At 46.8% G+C, this 18307-nt stretch overlaps 1 protein-coding gene across 1 annotated transcript in view; it reads left to right on the top strand.

The window, feature by feature from the left end:
* LOC121543970 (voltage-dependent L-type calcium channel subunit alpha-1C-like) overlaps positions 1-7587 on the top strand; it is a 92206-nt gene extending 84619 nt beyond the window's left edge. Inside the window, exon 3 of the mRNA XM_045218246.1 lies at positions 6957-7587. Within this exon, the coding sequence (XP_045074181.1) occupies positions 6957-7077 (121 nt within the window). The 3' untranslated portion in view covers positions 7078-7587. The remainder of the gene's footprint in view (positions 1-6956) is intronic.
* The last annotated feature ends 10720 nt before the right edge of the window (positions 7588-18307 follow it).

The following is an 18307-nucleotide window of genomic DNA, read 5'->3' as shown; positions in this document are numbered from 1 at the left end:
TTCTTCTATCATATCCTCCGACCTTCTACTCCTGTTCTATGCTGTATAAATACCTGTGTCCTTTACCCACACACTTACACAGAGAGCTGGCTTGACATGGTTGAGTTGTGTAGCAGCTTCAATTCCCACAGAGATCACATGCTAAAATGGATGCGCTCCTTTTTACTTTGGAGTTGCTTGGGTACAAAAGGGGGACAGGGAGATGAAGAGGGGGAGAGGAGGAGGAGGAGAATGGAGGTAGGAGGAGAAGAGGAGGGAGGGGAGGATGGAGGTAGGAGGGGGAGAGGGGGAGGAGGAGGAGGGGAAGAAGGAGGGGGTAGGGGGAATGGAGGCAGAAAGGGAGGGATGGGGAGGATCTCCAGGATGAGTCAGAGCAACCAGAATCCCAAATTAACTCTGCTTTTCCCCTCTCTTTCCCTCTCTCTCTATCTTTCCCTCCCTCCTTCCCTGTGCCTCTCTCTTTCTCATGAGACTGAGGGACAATGTGCAATATTTCCCCCCCTCTTTAACACTCCCTCTCTCTGCCTCCCTCCATCTCTCTCCATTTCTCTCTCTGAGATCATGGAAGAGCTAGAGAGAGAGAGATGGAGAGAGGGAGAGGGAGAGAGAGAGGAAGGAGAGAGGAAGTGAGGGGGCAGGGGAAGAGACATTTAGAAGGAGAGGAAGCATGAGAAAGAAGCACAAATAAAGAGGTCTGAGTAAATGCTAAATGCGTCGCTTCCTTTGGTCTAAAAGGGTCTAAATCAGCTGGTGTGAGGTTAAAGACCAGATACTGTCCGGCTCCATATTCTGCTCTCACAAGAGGTGAGACGTAATCTATGCTTGTAACACCACTTGACACACGTGCAGGTCAGTGGCGGTCGGTGACGCTTAAGAAGAGAATGACCTTATTCTTCTTACAGTGGATGACTGTCATTCATATTCCATTCACCCAGATCAATGTAACATCCATAGGTTTAAGCTACTACATGATACTCTAATGTTCCCTATACCCATCATGAGGTTGCTACAACCTAGCCTGTGAATGAAAGTTTACAAGTAGGTGCACAGGTCGAGAGGAACATTTTGAGTCATCAAGGTGACAGACAGCAACACATTCAATACCGCCTTGCACACTCTTGCCTGCATCTAGCTGATCTAGGGTGTGATCATTAGTCCAACAGTTGCAAACAAGAGTTTCTATTGGGCAAATTCAGGTATGTTTATCCCCGCTTCGTTACGTTTGCTTCCGTTTAAGAAACGTTTTTCAACAGAGTCGGCGGAATGAATACACGCCTGATCACACCCAAACACAGTTCACTTTCATAGCAACCACATACAAACAGCATGATCATTTTGCTCGTTGTAGAATTCTCGCATCATACGCGCTCTTCTCCTCTCACCTTTTCCCTTCGCTTGTGGACTTCAGTGCACAATACATCAGCTGTCTGTGACTAGGCAAATACCTTCATACCATAACCGCTAAACACAGAGCCTACATCTTTGATACCATATTAGCTAACGTCATAGCTAGTCAACATAGCTACTAGAACTAATGCATTAGTAAACCCGCCACAATCATTCAGTACAGTGTACAGTCAGCAAGCAGTTTAGCAGTTACACCGGTGGGACGCAGTGGCAATACATTTATAAAACCAAAATCTTACCTTGACTTGGAAGAGTTCCAGTGTTGGATAGCCATAGCCAGCTAACTAACTGTAGCATCCCTCTCTGTTTGAGCCGGGTGTTTGAGTAGGCTAGTCTAGCTAGCTGCATTCGCTAGCTAAGTGAAAGTGAAAAAAAGATATAACATTGAAATATCGCTAGCTCTCTCTCTTTCTCTATCTCTCTCGCTCTCTTGCTTCTCCTTCATTTTTAAAGAAAATAATTAGTTAAAAACTGTTCAACTATTGTCTGTCTCTCACTTTGAGTCAACTACTCACCACATTTTATGCACTGCAGTGCTAGCTAGCTGTAGCTTGTGCTTTCAGCACTAGATTCATTCTCTGATCCTTTGATTGGGTGGACAACGTGTCAGTTCATGCTGCAAGAGCTCTGATAGGTTGGAGGACATCTTCCGTAAGTTGTATTAATTACTGTGTAAGTCTATGGAAGGGGGTGAGAACCATGAGCCTCTTAGGTTTTGTATTGAAGTCAATGTACCCAGAGGAGTATGGAAACTAGCTGTCCTCCGGCTACACCATGGTGCTACCCTACAGAGACCATGTAGACCTTAATTGCAAAACAGTGTGTTTTAATCAATTATTTGGTGAAATGTGAATATATTTAGTATAGTTTTATCTAAAAATGATAACTTTTTTAATGTTTCACTGTTTTTATTTTCATGAAATTCACTGAGGAGGATGGTCCTCCCCTTCCTCCTCTGAGGAGCCTCCACTGGCGCAGGCAGACACGCATGTACACACACACACACACACACACACACACACACACACACACACACACACACACACACACACACACACACACACACACACACACACACACACACACACACACCGCAGCAGCAGCTCTGTCTCCAGAGAAAACAGACCCATATCTCAGCTCCTCTTACTGCTCCTGTTACTATGCCAACAGCTCCTCTCAACAGGCTGTGTGTGCGCGGGTGTGTGTGTGTTTGAGGCCAACCAGGTCTGCCGAAACCTTTCATGGTCCTCCCACTGGGCAGGCCTAACACACACACACACACACACACACACACACACACACACACACACACACACACACACACACACACACACACACACACACACACACACACACACACACACATGCACACGTTTGAACACCTACACACACATACCCACACTCTCACACACACACACACACACACACACACACACAGACACTCACACACACACACACACACACACACACAGACACACACACACAGACACACACACACACACACACACACACGTACGCACACATATATTCACAGGACTCAATCACACTAGAACCCTGACACACACCTTTTACCGTTTTGCCAAGACGATGATTATAGCTTTCCCTTCTCTCCTGACTGATTACACAGTGATGTATGTCACCTGGGTTGTTACATGTCGCCTGGGCGGCAAGGATCTTATTGTATAGTTCCCATGAACTGCAGGGAGACAACAGAACAGGGCTGAATGGAAGCAGCAGTTATCAGTAGGTAATGTCTGGTGTTAGTAGTGATCGGATATCAAGGTCAGTAGTATAAAATGTTAACTGATACTGTCGTTTACAGGAACAGTTTCGTCGTGACTTTAACATGAACATGTAGTTGGTCCAACACACTATTTTAAACCTTTAGCCACGCAGGTATTCTGTTAAGTACCGTAGAAGGGAAAATACTAGTCCTAGATAGGTACTCTGTGTGTGTGTACGGCCCAGTACATCATGGTGTCAGAGGACCTCTATACCAGGCGGTGTCAGAGGACCTCTATACCAGGCGGTGTCAGAGAAAGGCCCTAAAAATGGCCAAAAACTCCAGTCACCCTAGTCATAGACTGTTCTCTCTGCTACTGCACAGCAAGCAGGACCGGAGTGCCAAGTCTAGGTCCAAAAGGCTTCTTAACAGCTTCTACCCCCAAGCCATAAGACTGCTGAACAGTTAATCAAATGGCTACCCGGGCTATTTGCATTGTCCCCCCCTCCCCTCTTTTACGCTGCTGCTACTCTCTGTTTATTATCTATGCATAGTCACTTTAACTCTACCTACATATTACCTCAATTACCTGGACTAACCTGTACCCCTGCATATTGACTCGGTACCGGTACCTACTGTATATAACCTCGCTATTGTTGCTCTTTTATTTTTTACTTTAGTTTATTTAGTAAATATTTTCTTAACTCTTATTTTTCTTAAAACTTTATTGTTGGTTAAGGGCTTGTAAGTAAGCATTTCACGGTAAGGTCTAAACCTGTTGTATTCGGCGCATGTGACAAATAAAATGTGATTTGATTTGATTTTGATTTGTGTGTTGGACATGAGAATATCCAGTAGGCCTAGATAGCTGTAGTTACTCTCTAGTTCTGTCTGTAGACTCACAAGAGTCTCTGTCAACTAGATGTATGATCTATGTTCCTGCTGCTGACACCGTTCTGCCATGGAAGGATGCTGAACAAAATGGAAACAACGCTACTGTTCTCTCTCTCTCTCTCTCTCTCTCTCTCTCTCTCTCTCTCTCTCTCTCTCTCTCTCTCTCTCTCTCTCTCTCTCTCTCTCTCTCTCTCTCTCTCTCTCTCTCTCTCTCTCTCTCTCTCTCTCCCCCCATCCCCCAGTTTTCCCTCTCTTTCCCTCACCCCTGCAGGAGTGTATTTTGGTGTTGTCACTGACTCCTCCCAGTTTTGATTTAGAACATTGTTTATCTAACCAGGCCGCTTTCGTTTTGTGGCCATGTCATTTCTCATTGTGGGGATTTTTCAACTAAAGGCCTGAACGCAACATACACAAACACACACACAGACACACACTAACATGCACGCACACAGTTCCTCACTGTGATTGACATGGGGAGAGAGAGAGCTTCACAGAGCTCTGCCAGAACCACAAGACCCCAGATTAGGAGTGCTGCTGTTCTAGGATAAGGTCCCCTTGTCCATAAAATCCTATTTATTATGATCTAAAAAAAGGCAAAAGTGATCCTAGATCAGCATTCCTTCTCTGAGACTCTTGTGAATACAGGCCCTGGTCTCTGACTCATAGACCTCTGTCAGCGAAAGGAGGACACCAAATCAAATGGTTGTCATTGAGATAATTTATCTGTAGAAAAAAAAAAAAAAAAAACACATTTTGATTTGGAGCTGACATTGTTGCCAGACAAGCAATCAGCCCCCTCCTGGCCAGGCCAGACAAACTGAGACTGCATCCTAAATGTCACCATATTCCCTATATAGTGCACTACATTTGACTACAGCCCATAGGGGCACTATGTAGGGGAATAGGGTACCATTTGGGACGTTGTAGCTGACATGAGACAACTCTTCTGTCCTGGCTGGGATCCCAAAATGGAAGATTTTCTCTCTGGTCCGGACCAGGACAGAGGAGGGGAGTGAGGGAAGAAGAGAGGGAGGGAGATAGGACAGTAGTGGAGGAGGAGGAGAGAGGGAGGTAGAGAGAGGGAGGGAGGACAGGGGAGGAGGAGGGGGGATGGTGGTAGTGGGTCATTGTGGTGATGGAAGCCAGGTTTCTCTCCTCTGTGGCTTTCAGCTCAGCACAGACACTCATACACTCACTTGTCCCTGTCTTCAAGTCTTGTGGGAAAAACAGAGAGAAAGATGGAGAGAGAGAGGATCTGGCTAAAAATACTTGAATCAGTTATAGAACCCATTACCCTTTATGGTTGTCTAGGGTCTGCTTACCAACCAAGAATTGACAAAATGGGACAAACATCAAATTGAGACTCTGCATACAGAATTCTGCGAACGTATCCTCTGTGTACAACGTAAAACACCAAATAATGCATGCAGAGCAGAATTAGGCCGATACCCGCTAATTATCAAAATCCAGAAAAGAGCCGTTAAATTCTACAACCACCTAAAAGGAAGCGATTCCCAAAACTTCCATAAAAAAGCCAGAGATGAACCTGGAAAAGAGTCCCCTAAGCAAGCTGGTCCTGGGGCTCTGTTCACAAACACAAACAGACCCCACAGAGCCCCAGGACAGCAACACAATTAGACCCAACCAAATCATGAGAAAACAAAAAGAGAATTACTTGACACATTGGAAAGAATTAACAAACTAGAATGCTATTTGGCCCTCAACAGAGAGCACACAGTGGCACAATACCTGACCACTGTGACTGACCCAAACTTAAGGAAAGCTTTGACTATGTACAGACTCAGTGAGCATAGCCTTGCTATTGAGAAAGGCCGCCGTAGGCAGACCTGGCTCTCAAGAGAAGACAGGCTATGAGCACACTGCCCACAAAATGAGGTGGAAACTGAGCTGCACTTCCTAACCTCCTGCCAAATATATGACCATATTTCTCTCAGATTACACAGAACCACAAAGAATTTGAAAACAAATCCAATTTTGTTCAACTCCCATATCTATTGGGTGAAATACCACAGTGTGCCATCACAGCAGCAAGATTTGTGACCTGTTGCTACAAGAAAAGGGCAACCAGTGAAGAACAAACACCATTGTAAACACAACCCGTATTTATGTTTATTTATTTTCCCTTTTGTACTTTAACTATTTGCACATTGTTACAACACTGTATATAGACATAATATGACATTTGAAATGTCTTTATTATTTTGGAACTTTTGTGAGTGTAATGTTTATTTTGTGTATTATCTTTTCACTTGCTTTGGCAATGTAAACATATGTTTCCCATGCCAATAGAGCCCTTTAGAGAGAGAGAGAGAGAGAGAGAGAGAGAGAGAGAGAGAGAGAGAGAGAGACAGAGAGAGAGAGAGAGAGAGAGAGAGAGACAGAGAGAGACAGAGAGAGACAGAGAGAGAGAGAGAGAGAGAGAGAGAGACAGAGAGAGAGAGAGAGAGAGAGAGAGAGAGAGAGAGACCAAAACTAATGAGGTCAGGTTCCTTCTCAAGCACCGTCCCAAAATAAAATAAGAAGCTTTTTCTCTTGGTTCCCTCTTGGTTCTCCCTCCCCTCCATGTTCTGTCGTCCACGCGACTGACCCGTGTAACTACCGCCATATTAGGACAAGACCAAGGCCCAAGAGGGAGAGAGAGAGAGAGAGAGAGAGAGAGAGAGAGAGAGAGAGAGTCACACGCCCCGAACACACACTCCATTAAGAGGTCAGATGGTCGTGTTAACGTGTCACTGATGTTAAAACATCCGCCAGGTCTTTATGTCATTTTAGTCCTTGTCACTCGATGTTCTCCGTCTGTCCGTCTGTATAGCACACCACTATACAGGGCTATAGGGCGGCCATTTTGGGTCGCGTGCTCTCTCTGTGTCGTCCGTTCTCAAGCTTCCTTCCTTAACTCCAGCTCCTCCAGACCGTTTGAAATAATCATTTTGATGACTATATTTGCTAACTGCGTGGCCTTAGCCGTCTACATCCCCTTCCCAGAGGACGACTCCAATGCCACCAACTCCAACCTGGTAAGTCGCACCTGACCTGACACAGGCTCTTATGTCATATTGCTATGGTTGTTACTCTGTGTTTGACTGCAGGTGGCTGCATGGGGTGGGGTTGTCATGATACCAGTATCCCGATACTCTTATTTTTTTTGGGGTTTGGTGACAACCCTGGAGTGAACGTGGAGCGCAGCCAATGCATTGACTTGGGACTTACGTAAAGGTACGTGTTGGTGTTTGACAGTGTAAATGGTGTGAATGTGGAGTGTGAATGGAGTGAATGTGGAGTGCTGACATTGTGGTGACTTGGTCCTCCTGTATGTTAATGGTGTGCTGTTGTGTGGCGCTGTGGTTGACAGTGTAACTGCTGGCTATGTGGAGGTAATATGGGTCGCCGCCGGTGCAGTGACGTTGAATGACTTGATATGTTTTGGTCGATGCTGTATGGTGGAGACAGACTGGTGATGTTTGGTTGGACCATGGGATATTAATATCCATGGTGATACATACGGGTTATATTTAAAACATACCACATATCCGTACTATTTATCTTCATTAGAGTTACCAATGAAAATGGTTCATGGTAAGACATGATTGTCAGTATCATCCATAATGACCAGTTGGATCTTCAGTAGAATGTTAAATGTCAGAACTACTAGCCAGGAGAAGGTCACATATCTACAGATGTAGGATCTTAATTTGATCACTCTTTTGTTGCTGAGAATTTTCCTGCACAGCAGGAAATGCAAACTTGTAGTGTATTCAAGTTTTAAAACAGCTTCTAAAGTTCTTCTAAATTTCCACTTGATTTGCCTAACGAAAAATGTATCAACCCCTACAAAAAAAATCAATTAATTACAATACACATTTCCTGTTGCTGCAGGATTATTTTCCTGCTGTAGCAAACTGCCTCAAATTAAGATCCTCCATCTCTACATGGTAATCAGTATGTATTCCTGGAACCCTCCCTCCCTCCATCATTATTTCTTATTTTATCTTCTGTCACGTGTGTTTGTATGTGTGGTGTGTGCGTGTGTGCGTGTGTACGTGTGTGTTTGATTGTCTTCCAGTAAGGATGTCTATCAGGTGGCTGTTATCCGTCTACATTAGAAGTGTTGGACACTAATCCTCTGAGGCAAGATAAAGTCTGTCTGTCTGTCTGTCTGTCTGTCTCTCTCTCTCTCTCTCTCTCTCTCTCTCTCTCTCTCTCTCTCTCTCTCTCTCTCTGTCTCTCTCTCTGTCTCTCTCTCTCTCTCTCTCTGTCTCTCTCTCTGTCTCTCTCTGTCTCTCTCTCTGTCTCTCTCTCTGTCTCTCTCTCTCTCTCTCTCTCTCTCTCTCTCTCTCTCTCTCTCTCTCTCTCTCTGTCTCTCTCTCTCTCTCTCTCTCTCTCTCTCTCTCTCTCTCTCTCTCTCTCTCTCTCTCTCTCTCTCTCTCTCTCATTCTCTCTCTCTCTGTCTCTCTCTCTGTGACTTTGTGAGGAAATAATAACTGTAGCTCCGTATTATTTGTGGCTGCAGCCTGGTTGGTGTCTCAACTGCAGCATATTCTGTTTTCTTCCATCTCCAGCTTTGCACATACACACATACACCCACAGACACACAGACACACACACACACACACACACACACACACACACACACACACACACACACACACACACACACTGCTACACTATACTACCAATCTTGTGTATCAGCCTTCAAGGCCTTTAGTAGGGATGGATTGGTGTCAGAGAGCAGAGCAAAGCATCAATTAGATCTCTCTCTCTCTGTAGTCTGTGAGTTTAATGTGTGATACCTCTGTGTGGCCAGCTAATTGTTCCTGGTTTTGAAAAAGCACTTAACATGTGAGCCACCACAAATTTACCACAACAGATTTCAGGCTGGAGCCATTTACTGAGCGGGTTTACTCTTTCTCTCTCTCCTGCGTACTACCAGGACACACTAGGAATACCAGAGAGACAATCTGCCCATTCTCATTCTCCTGCAGTCTGCACAGTCTACCATCATGTTCCATGTCCTCACCACACTACACTACACTGTACATATGGAAAGAACACTTCACAACACGCATGTGGGGGGAGAACAAAGTGCCAGCAGGACAGCAGTGGTTACAGAGGAGAGACTGGAGAGACTGGGGAGACTGGAGAGACTGGGGAGACTGGAGAGACTGTGGATACTGGAGAGACTGGGGAGACTGGAGAGACTGTGGATACTGGAGAGACTGGGGAGACTGGAGAGACTGGGGATACTGGGGAGACTGGGGATACTGGAGAGACTGGGGATACTGGGGATACTGGGGAGACTGGGGAGACTGGAGACTGGGAGACTGGATCTGGGGAGACTGGGGATACTGGGGAGACTGGGAGACTGGGGAGACTGGGGAGACTGGGGAGACTGGGGAGACTGGGGAGACTGGGGAGACTGGGGAGACTGGGGATACTGGAGAGACTGGGGAGACTGGAGAGACTGGGGAGACTGGGGAGACTGGGGAGACTGGGGAGACTGGGGAGACTGGGGAGACTGGAGAGACTGGGGAGACTGGGGATACTGGGGAGACTGGGGAGACTGGAGAGACTGGGGAGACTGGAGAGACTGGGGATACTGGAGAGACTGGGGATACTGGAGAGACTGGGGAGACTGGGGAGACTGGAGAGACTGGAGAGACTGGAGAGACTGGAGAGACTGGAGAGACTGGGGAGACTGGAGAGACTGGGGATACTGGAGAGACTGGGGAGACTGGGGAGACTGGAGAGACTGGAGAGACTGGGGAGACTGGAGAGACTGGGGAGACTGGGGAGACTGGGGAGACTGGAGAGACTGGGGAGACTGGGGATACTGGGAATACTGGAGAGACTGGGGAGACTGGGGATACTGGGGAGACTGGGGAGACTGGAGAGACTGGGGAGACTGGGGAGACTGGAGAGACTGGGGAGACTGGAGAGACTGGGGATACTGGGGATACTGGAGAGACTGGGGAGACTGGAGATACTGGAGAGACTGGGGATACTGGGGAGACTGGGGAGACTGGGGATACTGGAGAGACTGGGGATACTGGGGAGACTGGGGATACTGGGGAGACTGGGGAGACTGGAGAGACTGGAGAGACTGGGGAGACTGGGGATACTGGAGAGACTGGGGAGACTGGAGAGACTGGGGAGACTGGGGAGACTGGGGATACTGGGGAGACTGGAGAGACTGGGGAGACTGGAGAGACTGGGGAGACTGGGGATACTGGAGAGACTGGAGAGACTGGGGAGACTGGGGAGACTGGGGATACTGGAGAGACTGGAGAGACTCGGGAGACTGGGGAGACTCATCAGACCAAAGGACAGATTTCCACCTGTCTAATGTCCATTGCTTGTGTTTCTTGGCCCAATCAAGTCTCTTCTTCTTATTGGTGTCCTTTAACTTTTAAGAAGGCACACCTGTTAATTGAAATGCATTCCAGGTGACTACCTCATTAAGCTGGTTGAGAGAATGCCAAGAATGTGCAAAGCTGTCATTCAAGGTAAAGGGTGGCTATTTGAAGAACCTAAAATATAAAATATACTTTGACTTGTTTAACACATTTTGTGGTTACTACATGATTCCATATGTGTTCTTTCATTGCTTTGATGTCTTCAATATTATTCTACAATGTAGAACATTTGAAAAATAAAGAAGAATGAGTAGTGTGTAGTAGTGTGTCCATACTTTTGACTGGTACTGTATAATATAATGCAGAAACCAGTCTGACAAAGACAGCAAGATGGAGAGAGAGGGGAGTAGGAGGGAAAGAGAGAAAGAGGATGGAGAGAAGATGGAGAGAGAGGAAATCAGAAAGGCTGCTGATACATTGTCTCTCCATCCATCTCTCTCTCTCTCTGTGTCTCTTTCTCTCTCTGTGTCTCTTTCTCTCTCTCTCTCTCTCTCTCTCTCTCTCTCTCTCTCTCTCTCTCTCTCTCTCTCTCTCTCTCTCTCTCTGTGTGTCTCTCTCTCTCTCTCTCTCTCTCTCTCTCTCTCTCTCTCTCTCTCTCTCTCTCTCTCTCTCTCTCTCTCTCTCTGTCCGCCTTCCTCCTCCACGTTGTGAAATGAAAGGTGGCAGGGAAAAGAATGCGGTGACTTTTGAATAGGAGGAGAAGAGGTGTGGAGAGGAGAGGAGGAGAGGAGGAGTAGGAGAGGGATCTGTACTTTGTTGCTGCTTTGCTGCTGAGGGAGGAAAATCCACTTTGGTAGAATGAATATTTAATCACACACACACACACACACACTACTCTGTGCTACTGCAGCGGTCCTTTCAGATTGTGTTTAATTCTCTGATGCTTGTCAACATACATGCTGCATAACTTCTGTGATGAGATGGCTAGACCTTGCTGTTACACACGTACGTGTGTGAGTGAGCCAATGTGCCTTCAATGCCCCTTTACAGCCTGTGTTTCCACGGAGCTTGTCGGCAGCCAGTGAATTACTCTTAACATTCAAACCGTATGTACGGTGTAAATGGTTGGCACCAAGAAGGTTCTGTTGAATATGTTCTTCAATAACTGTTGTGTGAGATGCAGCCGTAGGACCATAGGTCTAGTGCAGACACTTCTCTCTGCTGTCAAGCCAGATACAAACACTGAGTGTACTGGTGACAGTAGATAATCCCACAGCACTGAACTAACACTCACACTTGACGTCATCTGATCACTCTTTTGGAGCTGAGCTGCACCTATACATTTCCTTTAATTACGTAACACAGTGCTTCTGACAGGTAAGCGGTAGCTGATGGAAAAACACCAGCTGGAGACATCTGCACACTGTGAGGGTACAGGTTGTGTGTGTGAGAGAGAGAGAGTTTATAAATTGTACTTCAAATGACTTGAGCAAGTTTATTTTTCATGGCATGTGGAGACAAGGACGTACGTCAAGCAGGACCTCTCTCTCCTCCACCCCTCACATCCCCCCCATCTCCCCTCCATCTCACCCGCTCTGATCAGACAGTCTCCCTCCAACGTGTTTTCAATTTAACAGCATTTCAAAGCCACGTACAGCTGGGCCAGATTTAGTTTATAACACTTTGAACGACGTAAGCCAACAGCCCCCCAGACAGGATGTACTCTATAATGACTTTAGGGCCTCTGTGTGTGTGTCTGTGTGTCTGTGTGTGTGTGTGTGTGTGTGTGTGTGTGTGTGTGTGTGTGTGTGTGTGTGTGTGTGTGTGTGTGTGTGTGTGTGTGTGTGTGTGTGTGTGTGACTTTAGGACCTCCCTCCTCTCCTTCTCTCAGACTTCGTCTTTGTCCTCAGTGTATGTCTTCCTCCTCAGACTCCTCTCCTAACTAATCAGTGTACCCACTAACCCCTGGCCTGTCTCTACCACACACACACACACACACACACACACACACACACACACACACACAACCCCTTTCTCCACCATTAGACCACAGATCTGGGACAGAGAGAGCAGAACGTAGCCTGATTACCATAGCAGTCGGCTACAGTGCCTTGCAAAAGTATTCATCCCCCTTGGCGTTTTTCCTATTTTGTTGCATTACAACCTGTAATTTAAATAGATGTTTATTTGGATTTCATGTAATGGACATACACAAAATAGTCCAAATTGGTGAAGTAAAATGAAAAAAATAACTTCTTTCAAAAAATTCTAAAACATAAATAACGGAAAAATGGTGCGTGCATATGTATTCACCCCCTTTGCTATGAAGCCCCTAAATAAGATCTGTTGCAACCGATTACCTTCAGAAGTCACATAATTAGTTAAATAAAGTCCACCTGTGTGCAATCTAAGTGTCACATGATCTGTCACATGATGTCAGTATATATACACCTGTTCTGAAAGGCCCCAGAGTCTGCAACACCACTAAGCAAGCGGCACCACCAAGCCAGCGGCACCATGAAGACCAAGGAGCTCTCCAAACAGGTCAGGGACAAAGTTGTGGAGAACTACAGATCAGGGTTGGGTTATAAAAAAATATCAGAAACTTTGAACATCCCACAGAGCACCATTAAATCCATTATTAAAAAATTGAAAGAATATGGCACCACAACAAACCTGCCAAGAGAGGGCCGCCCACCAAAACTCACGGACCAGGCAAGGAGGGCATTAATCAGAGAGGCAACAAAGAGACCAAAGATAACCCTGAAGGAGCTGCAAAGCTCCACAGTGGAGATTGGAGTATCTGTCCATAGGACCACTTTAAGCCGTACACTCCACAGAGCTGGGCTTTACGGAAGAGTGGCCAGAAAAAAGCCATTGCTTAAAGAAAAAAATAAGCAAACACATTTGGTGTTCGCCAAAAGGCATGTGGGAGACTCCCCAAACATATGGATGAAGGTACTCTGTTCAGATGAGACTAAAATGTAGCTTTTTGGCCATCAAGGAAAATGCAATGTCTGGCGCAAACCAAACGCCTCTCATCACCCTGAGAACACCATCCCCACAGTGAAGCATGGTGGTGACAGCATCATGCTGTGGGGATGTTTTTCATCGGCAGGGACTGGGAAACTGGTCAGAATTGAAGGAATGATGGATGGCGCTAAATACAGGGAAATTCTTGAGGGAAACCTGTTTCAGTCTTCCAGAGATTTCAGACTGGGACGGAGGTTCACCTTCCAGCAGGACAATGACCCTAAGCATACTGCTAAAGCAACACTCAAGTGGTTTAAGGGGAAACCTCAATCCAATTGAGATTCTGTGGTATGACTTAAAGATTGCTGTACACCAGCGGAACCCATCCAACTTGAAGGAGCTGGAGCAGTTTTGCCTTGAAGAATGGTCAAAATGCAACAAAATAGGAAAAATGCCAAGGGGGGGTGAATACTTTCGCAAGCCACTGTATAAAGCACAAACAGATCGGGACCAGGCTAAGCAGAACAATATAGGAGAGGAGATGGCAGACTACACTGGTGATGGCAGACTACACTGGTGATGGCAGACTACACTGGTGATGGCAGACTACACTGGAGATGGCGGATCAGCACTTGTACTCTGAGAGTCTTCATGAATACGGGCCCAGGGGCACAGAGAGAAGAAGTCAGCCGATGATATTTGACATTACGTTGGTTTAGATCAGAATTCATGCAGAAGATGTGATACCAAAACATCTCCTTTAGATTATTCTCTGTTCAGTAATAGTGATGTCATGGACACTATGTACAACAATGATGACTAAGTCTGACCTCCTCTGAAATACATCTCTTTGTGTTCCTCTTACGCCTGTGTCAGGGGGAATGTTTTGGTGTACGCTTTTACAGGACAGCATGCCAGATATGATTCTCCCTGGGAGATCACTTACACGTGGCATCCATCCATCTATCGCAGTGTACTATTTTAGTTACCACGCCAAATGCGCCGGCGCTGTCTCCAGGACAACCGAATAATAATAAGACAATGTGTGCAGGCGGCGAGGGTTGTCATGGATATGCTAGGCAGCCGTAGTGGTGATCAAATGCACAGCCGCCCTCCCCTTGGTAACGGAACAACGAGAGGAACCAACCTGCAAGGTCTTGGTTTCCCTTTGACTCCTACTGTGTGTTGCACGGTGCGCTCCTCATTCAGGTTAGAGACAGAGAGCTGGGCCGCTGAGTTAAGTAGCTCTTCAGAACCTGTGCGTGTGTGTGTGTGTGTGTGTGTGTGTGTGTGTGTGTGTGTGTGTGTGTGTGTGTGTGTGTGTGTGTGTGTGTGTCTCTGCTCTACCTTCTACTGACGATAGAAACCTGAACAGATTAATAGATCAAGATCTAATGAATCCTAGAGGATTAAAGTCCAGTATTCCCAACCACACCAGATGCTGTTCACCATTATAGTCCCATGGGGCGGCGCACAATTGGCCCAGCGTCGTCCAGGGTAGGGGAGGGAATGGCCGGCAGGGATGTAGCTCAGTTGGTAGAGCATGGCGTTTGCAACGCCAGGGTTGTGGGTTCGATTCCCACGTGGGGGCCATTATGAAAAAATTAAATACAATAAAAAATAATGTATGCACTCACTAACTGTAAGTGGCTCTGGATAAGAGCGTCTGCTAAATGACAAAAATGTAAAATGTAAAATAGTCTAGGTTATTGACCTACAGGGCTCTGATAACACTTGTGATGGTCATGTAAACCAAAAGGTTTCTCACGTTTACATCTCAATTTTATTCTTGAGCATATTTAGGCAACAAAGTACAGCTTTTTTATTAGGCAGCTTTAAATATATATATATATATATATATATATATATATATATATATATATATATATATATATTTCAAGCTCTATTTGTGGATATTCTGCTATCCAACAGTAACTAGGTCTTCATCGTTCAGGGAACAGGGAAGGCTATATAAAAGGACATCTGTTTGAACAGTGTCAGTGGACACACAAGGCAGGCCACCAAAAATATACCGGTACAGGAAAAGTAGCTTCTATCATAATGTGACACACACACAGAGTGCATAAAGGCCTAGTCCGTCATTACTGTAATGTGTGTGTGTGTTAGTGATGGCAGGTCTGAATAACTGGGCCTTGTCTTGCAGCAAAACCGAGGGCCTACATATTGGCTCCCCACACCAGGTCCAGCACTCACCAATAACCCACCTCACCACTGCAGGACAGAACATCCCTCTCTCCCCTCTGATTCCTCCCTGACAGCCACATCAAACAACTGTGTAAAGTGTCATTCTATTACCTTCGAGAACATTGCCAAACTCCATTCCACTCTCACTCAGTCTGATGCATAGGAGGTGTTCCATACCTTCATCTCCTCAAGGCTGGACTACTGCAACACACTCTTCACCTGGATCCCTGGCAGGAGTCTCCAGAAGAACTGCAACACACTCTTCACCTGGATCCCTGGCAGGAGTCTCCAGAAGAACTGCAACACACTCTTCACCTGGATCCCTGGCAGGAGTCTCCAGAAGAACTGCAACACACTCTTCACCTGGATCCCTGGCAGGAGTCTCCAGAAGAACTGCAACACACTCTTCACCTGGATCCCTGGCAGGAGTCTCCAGAAGAACTGCAACACACTCTTCACCTGGATCCCTGGCAGGAGTCTCCAGAAGAACTGCAACACACTCTTCACCTGGATCCCTGGCAGGAGTCTCCAGAAGAACTGCAACACACTCTTCACCTGGATCCCTGGCAGGAGTCTCCAGAAGAACTGCAACACTCTTCACCTGGATCCCTGGCAGGAGTATCCAGAAGAACTGCAACACACTCTTCACCTGGATCCCTGGCAGGAGTCTCCAGAAGAACTGCAACACATTCTTCACCTGGATCCCTGGCAGGAGTCTCCAGAAGAACTGCAACACACTCTTCACCTGGATCCCTGGCAGGAGTCTCCAGAAGCTCCAGTACATCCAGGACAGCACTGGCAGGATCCTGATGAGAGTGTGGAAACACCATCACATCACCCCCATCCTGGCATCTCTTCACTGGCTCCCAGTCTCAAAACCCTCCTGCTGAATTTACAGTGTGTTCATGGCTCCTCCACGGCCCCCAGGACCAAGCTCCGCTCCTTGGGGGTTCGGGCTTTCAGCTCAACCACCCCCAGCCTCTGGAATGCCCTCCCGGACCACCTGAAGACTCTGGGCTCCTTTAAAACAGGCCTAAAGACCTTTCTCTCTAGGAAGGCTTTCTGTTAATAGATGTGTTCCTTGTTGTCCTTGTCCCTTGTAGTCAGCTGGGTTCTCCCGAGTGGCGCAGTGGACTAAGGCTGTGCTACTAGAGATCCTGGTTCGAATCCAGGCTCTGTCGTAGCTGGCCGTGACCTGGAGACCCATGGGGTGGCGCACAATTGGCCCAGGGTAGGGGAGGGAATGGCCAGCAGGGATGTAGCTCAGTTGGTAGAGCATGGCGTTTGCAACGGCAGGGTTGTGGGTTCGATTCCCACGCGGGGCCAGTATGATTTTTTATTTATTTATGCACTCACAACTGTAAGTCGCTCTGGATAAGAGCGTCTGCTAAATGACTAAAATGTAAATGTTCCTTGTTGTCCTTGTCCCTTGTAGTCAACTGGGTTCCTTGTTGTCCTTGTCCCTTGTAGTCAGCTGTGTTCCTTGTTGTCCTTGTCCCTTGTAGTGTCAGCTGTGTTCCTTGTTGTCCTAGTCCCTTGTAGTCAGCTGGGTTCCTTGTTGTCCTTGTCCCTTGTAGTGTCAGCTGGGTTCCTTGTTGTCCTAGTCCCTTGTAGTGTCAGCTGGGTTCCTTGTTGTCCTTGTCTCTTGTAGTCAGCTGTGTTCCTTGTTGTCCTTGTCCCTTGTAGTGTCAGCTGGGTTCTTTGTTGTCCTTGTCCCTTGTAGTGTCAGCTGGGTTCTTTGTTGTCCTTGTCCCTTGTAGTCAGCTGGGGTCCTTGTTGTCCTTGTCCCTTGTAGTGTCAGCTGGGTTCTTTGTGTCAGTTGCCGTGTCTAAAAGCACTTTACAAATGTAATAAATTATTATTATTTTTGTCTGTTTCAGCCCTAACGAGTGGCTGTGTCACAACCAAGTGACAGGACTTTTACTCAACATGTCAGCGGTGTGAGTGTGTGTGTGTGTGTGTGAGTGAGTTTGTGTGTGTGTGTCTGCCGTTGTCTGCCACACACACACACACACACACACACACAAAAACACAACGGGCTTGACCAGATCCCTCTACGTGCTAACACTAGTGACCCGATGTATCAAGCCCAGCCATTTTGACTGTGTGTGTGTGTGATAGACGACGCAGGCGAACAGAGCGGAGCGAAGAGGGGTGTGAATGTAGCTCAGCCTCTCTACAGTGAATCAATCACCCTTTAGGAGTGTAATGAAGCAGCTCACACCACGGTCATGTCCCAAATGGCACCCCATATAGTGTACTACATTTGACTATGGCCCAAATGGAATAGGTGTCCACAGGGAATAGGGGTCCAAAGGGAATAGGGGTCCACAGGGAATAGGGGTCCACAGGGAATAGGGGTCCAAAGGGAATAGGTGTCCAAAGGGAATAGGGGTCCACAGGGAATAGGGGTCCACAGGGAATAGGTGTCCAAAGGGAATAGGGGTCCAAATGGAATAGGGGTCCACAGGGAATAGGTGTCCATTGGAACACACCCCATTTGTATCGCTCCATCTGCTTCCTCTGAAAAGGGGGGAGAGAGAGAGAGAGAAAGAGAGGGAGACAGAGGGAGACAGAGAGAGAGAGAGGGATACAGAGAGAGATAGAGAGAGGGAGAGAGAGGGAGAGCGAGAGATAGAGAGAGGGAGAGAGAGGGAGACAGAGGGAAACAGAGAGAGATAGAGAGAGGGAGAGAGAGGGAGAGAAAGACATTATGAAAGGTTAGCGTTGC

The sequence above is a fragment of the Coregonus clupeaformis genome, unplaced genomic scaffold (assembly GCF_020615455.1).
Source record: "Coregonus clupeaformis isolate EN_2021a unplaced genomic scaffold, ASM2061545v1 scaf1459, whole genome shotgun sequence".
Taxonomy (NCBI): Eukaryota; Metazoa; Chordata; class Actinopteri; order Salmoniformes; family Salmonidae; genus Coregonus; species Coregonus clupeaformis.
Note: the sequence above shows the minus strand (reverse complement) of the source record. Positions and strands in the feature narration are given on the sequence as shown.